At 45.7% G+C, this 7,997-nt stretch overlaps 1 protein-coding gene across 1 annotated transcript; it reads right to left on the bottom strand.

Moving 5' to 3' along the window:
- Positions 1-4,650: 4,650 nt before the first annotated feature.
- LOC129344475 (receptor expression-enhancing protein 5-like) lies at positions 4,651-5,128 on the bottom strand. Its single transcript, XM_055001120.1, is given in 2 exon segments — positions 4,651-4,785; positions 4,787-5,128. Coding segments are annotated over 2 exon segments (471 nt in total). The 5' UTR covers positions 5,123-5,128.
- Between the last annotated feature and the right edge of the window lie 2,869 nt (positions 5,129-7,997).

Below are 7,997 nucleotides of genomic sequence, written 5' to 3'. Positions count from 1 at the left end.
TGGTCAAAAGCACAAGCCTAGGCATTTGGAGGAGTCAGTGTGTAATTCTAGGACCAACCCAAGATGTTGTCTGCTGTTTTGATGTTTATCGGTTTAGGTATATCTAGGTATGTTGAGATATGCATACACCAGTAGTGTCAAGAAACTGGGCTACTTTAGTCTGTTTCTTGGATTTTTCTGCCTTGCTTCAGGTTTCTAGGCTTGGGTAAGCACAGAAGTCTGTCTCCGAAAAGTGCAGTCAGCATGACTTTGAAAACTACAGAAAAACACAGGTGCAAAGTAACATCAGAATTTCAAGGTCAGAGGCTAGGGGAGTCTTGCACCTACATTGCATCATTTAGAGCAAGAAGCCTTAGATGAGAGAACATGCAATGATCCTGGTTGTTTCATTAGGATCAGGCCAGCTGCAAGCAGCCTGGGATAAAGCTAGGGTCTTCATTCTAGCTCATGCCCCCAATTTTGTGTGGCTTTTGGATTTGATTATCAGGGCTGCTGCTGCTGGATTTTGGACTTTGGAGCTCTGTCTGGACCCTGTACTTTTAACTTGACAAGGTTACATTTGTGTAAGGAGACTGAAATCTGCCTCGTGCCTGAGGGTAGTTATTTAGCATTGTTATTTTCATCTCCTGTTTACACACTTCTATTTTGTAATCTTTGCATTCTTGTTAATAAACTCTATTGAATGTACTTCTGTGATGTTATTTGGGTTTTGGGGCTTCAACAAGAGACCAGTACTTTGGCCTATTTGCCATAGCTACTTATGTAATTGTTTTGTGGAACTCGGCTGACTGCTTTCTGCTTAAGTAGGACTTGAGATTTGTCTTTTGATCTCAAGTTGAGGGTTAACCAGAGAGATTTTTGCCACTTTGTTACGCTGGGAAGTGAAGTTCCACTCCCCAGTTCTGAGGATTTACTCTGGCCTTTCCACTCAGAGTGACTTGTTGTGGACACCACTGTCCTTGACAAGTGGGGTACGAGGGTTGTAGAGGCTTCCATTGGTTATGAAAAGCACCTTAAGAATCCATGTGGAACTGTGCTGGAGTGCTGCAAATTTTGCCATGATGTCCCGCTGTCAATCTTATCTGTGTTTGAAGGTGGCAGTGAAATGCGAGCTGATCACTTGGTCTGTTTGGCTGAGTATCTCTGAGTGCCTGCCAAACTGGCTTGTACTGGGTTTCTTCAAAACTACTCCTGTACAAAGATGCTGTCAATTCAATCTGATTGGCAGCCATTAGAATCACTAAGGACTAAATAAATGAAAGCTGGAATGATAGGGTTTTATTGAAATGCAGAATTTATAGATGAGTGATTTATATGATTTGGAAATGATCTATTTGTCTATTAAGACAATTACGTACTGAAAGGGACAGTTATGCAGCAAGGGGGGTATTGGTTAGTAGAACTCAATTGGGCTCTATGAGAATGCACATGTGTGAAAAGCCAGTTGCGCTTTACTGTTAGTAAGGAAAACAGTGGAACAACCTCCCAAACACTCACAAACAGATTGAAATACTATCTAAAAGAATAACAAAAAATCTGGTTCCTGTTAGGAACCAGCAAGCAGGTTGCAAACCAAACCAGTCTGAGCATTCCCAAACTGTGGTAATCCCTCCTAGTGAAGCAAGATGGTTTACTTATTCTGCTGGATGGTTAAGACCTATACATCACATTTGTTTGCAGGCCTATTTGTAATGGAGGCCTGGCTATGCCTGTCAGTTGCATGACTTTCATCACCTAAATACAGTTTACAAGAAAATGCCCCAAAGCATTTTTAAAAGACTTGGATGTAAGTTTTATAAATGGTCTTTTATAAAAGGCAATTGTTTTTCATTTCATTTCATAAAAACAAAGAGAACAAATCATTTTTTTTCTTCCCCAAGAGATATATGTATATTCTCCCTGTGGACAATGTATTGATTTTAACTGTTCACATCTATTTTCAGAACCTTCAGAACAGCTATTACTGCTCATTTACTGTGCTTCATTAACTGAGTTAAAGCCTACATATATGTATTACAAATCTCTTGTTAAAAGAAGCGCGAAGGGAGTAGAAGAGGGGTGAAGAGCGAGATAGAAAAGTCAGAAAGACTGTTAATAGCATGCAGCATAAATTTTCATTTAGGGATGAGCTGATTTCCCCATTTCCATAAAAATATAAGAAAAGATCTGCTGGATTAGACCACTGGCCCATCGGATCAAACATCCTGTTTTGTACAGTAGCTAACTAGTTGTCCTGGAGTGTTAACAAACATAGCATAGGAGCTGAGGCCTTCTATTGATACTGCCTCTGTCTGGATGCAGAGGCTCCCCTTAGGCACCATGGCTACTAGCCACAGATCTGCCAGGAATCTGCCTAAACCCTTTTCAAAGCCATTTGTGCTTGTGGCCATCACTATGTCCTCTAGCAGCAAATACTACCATTTAACTACTCATTGAGTGAAGTATTTCTTTAAGTCTGTCCTGAATCTATTGCCTATCATCTATTCTTCAGCGAGTTTCATGGCGGAATGGGGATTGGAACCCAAGCCTTGCTAATCCAAATCTGCCCTGAGGTTTTCCATGTAATGCTCCCATTTCAACTGCTTTAATCACCGGCATTGCTACAGTGTCTACTCCCAGCTGTGCTTTAAAGGTGCTTTCATGGACTGGATTTAGTGCAATGCTTCTGACAGCCAGAATTGCCAGTGGTAAGAGAGAGCAGGGGAAGAATATTCAAGCTGGAATGTGTCCAGAGGAGGGCAACAAAGATGGTGAGGGGTCTGGAGACCAAGTCCTATGAGGAAAAGTTGAAGGAGCTCTGAAGGTTTAGCCTGGACTGGAGATGACTGAGAGGTGATATGATAACCATCTTCAAGTACTTGAAGGACTGTCATATAGAAGATGGCATGGAGTTGTTTTCAGCTGCCTTAGAAGGTCGGACCAGAACCAACATCTTGAAATTAAATCAAAAGAGTTTTCAGCTAAACATTAGGAAGAACTTCCTGATAGTTAGAGTGGTCCCTCAGTGGAACAGGCTTCCTCGGGAGGTGGTGAGCTCTCCTTCTTTGGAGGTTTTTAAGCAGAGGCTAGATGGCCATCTGACAGCAATGTTGATTCTGTGAACCTGGGCAGATCATGAGGGGGAGGGCAGAATGGGCTACATCAGTGCTTAGCCCTCACAGCCCCTACTTACTTGCCCAGGGTAATGCCAATTGCCACCTTGGGGTCAGGTAGCAATTTTCCACAGGCCAGTTTGGCTAGGGATCCTGGGGGTGTTTTGCCATCTTCTGGGCATGGAGCATGGGTCACTGGGGCAGTTGGGGCAGGGGTAGTTGTGAATTTCCTGTATTGTGAGGGGGTTGGACTAGATGACCCTAGAGGTCCCTTCCAACCCCATGATTCTATGGCCAGAGGGGAATATGAGAGCAACCTTTCCTACTTAACATTGCCAATATTTCTTCTCCTTCCCCCCATAGCAGGATAAACAGCTTGGAGAAGGATGTGTTATTACTTTGAATGAGGAAAAATGGCCAGGGGGTGGGTAGAGCATCCTGCTCAACAAGGCCAGACACATCTGACAGGAATGTTCAGATTTGCCCAAACAAAGGCTGAAAGTGGATTGATGTCAGACCTGAGCCTTCCCTTCCTCTGATTCTTTAGATTATTCACCAGGTAAGGAGGAATCAGAGCTTTGGCTCTGGGGGACAGGAGGTTAAGCAGCACCTCCCCTATACACACTCCCAAGTATGAATTTATTTAAAACATACCCACAATGCAGTTGAGAGAGGCAGTGTGGTTAGATAAACACCTATTGGGCGGCTTTCTCTCATTGTAACTTGCCACACAGGACTGTGAGGAGCAGAGGCCCATACATGGGTGGGATAAAACTGTAACAGTTATGTGGGGTGACTACTAATGCTACCTCTATTACTCACACACTAGTGTTAAGAATATAGGGGTTATACTGGATCCAGCATTACTACTGTAAAAACAAATTGATACAGATGCAAATAAAGTTTTCTTCCAACTTCATTTGGCCTGGAACATGACCTCCTACCTTGACTTGGATTCATGCCACAATGACATTGAGACTAGATTATTGTAAAGCACGCCATATGAAGTCAACTTCAGAATGCCACCGCTCATTCAGGAGCTAATCAGAGTATAGATTTACACCCATTCTGCAGTCACTCCACTGGCTTCCTGTCACCTGTTGTGTTCAGTTCAAGGTTCTGGCTACCACATACAAAGCCCTTTGTGACCTTGGGCCCTCAGATCTGCAGGACTGCCTCTCCTCCAATGCTATGACAGCCCTACTCATCTGACCATGATATTCTGTGGATTACACCCTGCATTCAGGCAAAGTCAACAACTCCATGTCCATGTGCATTCCCTGTTGTGGCCCCCACTTTGTGGAAAGGCTTGCCCAAGAGAGCCAGGAAGGCTCCCATGCATCTGTCATTCCCAAAAAAACATATAAAACAAAATTGTTCAGGAGGGCATTTTCATAAATGTAATAGGGCTTTATTATTACAAAATTGTTCAGGAAGGTGCGTTTATAAAGGGCACAGAACTGTTATATCTTTGCTGTAAGTATTATTCTACTCTCACAACTTTGTTGCTATACTTACATAGTACAATTTTCTGCATAGTTTAACATATCATGTCATTTTATATCTTCATTACACTGTCCAGCTGTGCCTCATGCTTCAGGAAGAAAGGGCGGATAATTTGGTGGTACAGAAACTCTGCTCCATTTGAGGGACTTGGGGCCATACACCATACCAGGAAACCACACATTTCCACACGTCATGTAGTAAAAAGGGAATCAGGAGAGAAAGATGTCAGAGAAAAATTCTGCTATGCTGAAGATGCCATACACCACCCAGTAGGTCAACCACTGTGTGTCATCATTTTTGTTAGGACTTTCAATGGCCTTGATGGAGATGTATGCAGGGTAAACAAAGCCGATCAGGTTGCAGAGCAAGGATGCTCCATAACCGATCACCAGGTAGGTGGCCAGCACACCAATAATGGCGAGGATGATGTAGAAACTGTTCAGGATAGTCCTGCTCTCGATTTTCTCCAGCACACTGGTCAGCCAGTTCTTCTCATGCAGGAACTTGTTGAACCTATGCCTCATGGGTGCGGTAATGGCGAGATCCTCCCAGTGTGTCTCTGCTTCAAGCAGTGGCTGCAGATCTGCCTGGGCCGGAATGGAGAGGCAAGCACGAGCCTGACGCTTCTGCCCACTTTACTCCTACTGCCCGCACTGAATCTGGGCCTGCCTGGGCTGGGGAGGGAGTCACCAGGAGCAGTGCCACGGGAGCTCGACGTCAGTGCGGAGCCAGCCCCTCCTATATTTTATATCAGATTGTTGTGATCCTAGTCCTATTATATTGCTTATTAAAAGTCTTGACCTGTTGATTGCATTGCCTTACACTGGATAATTGACCATGAGCTTCAGTGAAAAACATGAACTATTAACAAAGTAAACAAAACAACAAACACAACATTAAAGCCGAGTATAGATTTATAAGGTTTTTTTTTTTAACTGAAAGTGTTTTTGTACTCTTATAAGCCAAGCATTTTATCCAAATCTGCACGGAGATCCACTTTAAAAAATATTTTAAAATCAGGACCAAAAAACCAATTTGCTAAAGTCAATGGATGCGTCTTTGCTGCTGAATTATTAATTGTGCTTCTTAGAAGCAAGAAGACAATGGCACTGGTCTTCTCGCGCTGAGCCCAGCCTACCCTGAATGACAGCCATTCCTCCTGACTAGGGTTGTGCAGTTTGGGTTAATTAAACCCGAAAAACCCCCGATTCGGGGTGATTCAGGGAAACCCGATTCGATTCGGGAAACCCGAACCAGCGTGCCCCGAATCGATTCGGGGCGATTCGGGGCAGCATTTTGCTAGGCGCTTGCTTTTGCAAGCGTCTAGCAAAAGCCTGCAGGAAGCTTAGCTTCCTGCAGGCTCTTAGAAGAGGGGAGGGGGGAAAGGAGTGAGTCACTCACTACTTCTGTCACCCTCCACCCCTCTTGCAAAGGAGGGAAGGGAATCCTTTGCTTTGCCTTGCAAATGCAAGGTGCATTGCTTTGCTAATTTCTAGCATTGCACTTCGCATTTGCAAAGCAATGCCAGCAATCTGAGATTCCCGGCAAAATTAACAGGTAGTGGAGGGGTAGCAGGAGGAGGGTGACTGTTGGAGTGTGGGGGGGGGGGTAAGGCAAGGGAGGGGGGACTTTAGGAGTCACCAATCCCACTGCTGCATCCTTCTGCCAGCCAATAGATTCAAATCTTTGGCTGAGGCTGCAGCAGGGGATTTAACTTTGGGGCAAGACTGGTCTGGGACAGTTCTGTTGCTGCTGCTGACCGAGAGAGGAGAGAGACTGCACCTGGAGGGCATCTGCCTGGAGGATCAACTGTGCTGGACATCCTGAGAGGAGACCTGGTAGGCCTTTTTTTAAATTTTTGTAAATTTATTGATGCTGGGCAATGTGCTGCTGTGGCCTGCCTCTGCAAAAAAATGCTTCAGTTTAGTCTGTCTTGGCATGGCCTGGGGGGACGTTTTCAGGTTGGGCAAGAGGACAATGTTTGGGGGTGGGGGTGGTTTAGCATTGATTGTTGTGCTTGCTTTCTTTAATGTTTCCTTTGTTATGCTTGAGTGTGGGGTGGGCTTGATCTACTGTTTCCCAGGCCTAAAAAATGAGTGTGCCAGCTTTGGGCCTACACAGAGCAGAAGCTCTGCTGGGTGGCTTTGGTGCCTTTCTCCTAGCTGGCTCTCACAATTATGCTTCACAAACTGTATTGGTGTGGCTTGCTTTGCTGTTTCCGGTCCCCTTCATCCAATGCTTCCCACCAGGCTCTTAAACAAGTGTGCCAGCCTCTGGCCTACACACAGGCCTGCTGCTCTGCTGGGTGGCTTTGGTGCCTTTCTGCTGTCTGGCCTGGCACTCACAAGCATGCTTCACAAACAGGTTGCTGACCGTTTGTGGACCTCTTCTGGACTGGACTGCACTTGGAAGACATCGGCCTGGAGACCTCTGCATGTGGAGGATCAACTTTGCTGCTGGACATCTGGAGAGGAGGACTGGTAGGGTTTTTTTAAAAAATTGTTTTTTGAATTTATTGCTGCTGCTGTGGCAATCTGCTAGCATATGCTTTAGTTTGGTCTTTATGGGGACATTTTCTAGTTGGGCAAGAGGACAATGTTTGGGGGTTGGGGGGGTTCAGTATTGATTGTTGTGCTTGCTTTCTTTAACATTTCCTTTGTTATGCTTGAGTGTGGGGTGGGCTTGATCTACTGTTTCCCAGGCCTAAACAATTAGTGTGCCAGCTTCGGGCCTACACACAGGCCTACTCTGTAGGGTGGATGTGTTGTGTTTTACCACTGGTTGACCCTAGCCTTTCTGGGGGGTGGTTCCTGCATGCCACCTGACTTTTAACTCTGGCACTGCTTCCTCACAATGGCTTCATGACTGTCTAGGCCCAAAGCCGATCAGGGCCTTGACTATTGGGGGTTGCATGTGCAGTGTGTGTTATTGACTCTGTTAACATTCCACCTTTCTTGACAGCATCACGGAGGAGAGGAGGACCAGCTGCACGACTGCCTGAACATCGCTGGACTGCAGGACTGGTGAGTGAGTCTGGGTTTACATTTGGGTGGGCTTAGGGGTGGGTTCTTGCTAGCTTGGGAGGGGGGAGGCACACTTTCAGACCACCACATCCACACCCCACACTGACACACCACAGAAACATTGTTCCCGCTAAATAGTGTCTTAGGTAGGTAGGCCAGTTGGTAGGTATTCAGTGGCGGATTCGGTTTCATTTTCTCGGCCATGTCGGACACTCCTCTCTGCAGGTCTGAGAGGAAGTGTCCGAGCAGCCTGACTGGGCGGCTGATCTGCGAAGATTAGCCCCCAGGACTCCCAGGGAGGGAGTCAGGGTCCGGGACGCGGCAGGAAGAGCCCCCTGGAAATCGATGCAGGGGGTAAATTGCCCGTTTGTCCCTA

The sequence above is a fragment of the Eublepharis macularius genome, chromosome 17, assembly GCF_028583425.1.
Source record: "Eublepharis macularius isolate TG4126 chromosome 17, MPM_Emac_v1.0, whole genome shotgun sequence".
Taxonomy (NCBI): Eukaryota; Metazoa; Chordata; class Lepidosauria; order Squamata; family Eublepharidae; genus Eublepharis; species Eublepharis macularius.
The sequence above is the reverse complement of the archived record's forward strand: the minus strand, read 5'-3'. Positions and strand labels throughout refer to the sequence as shown.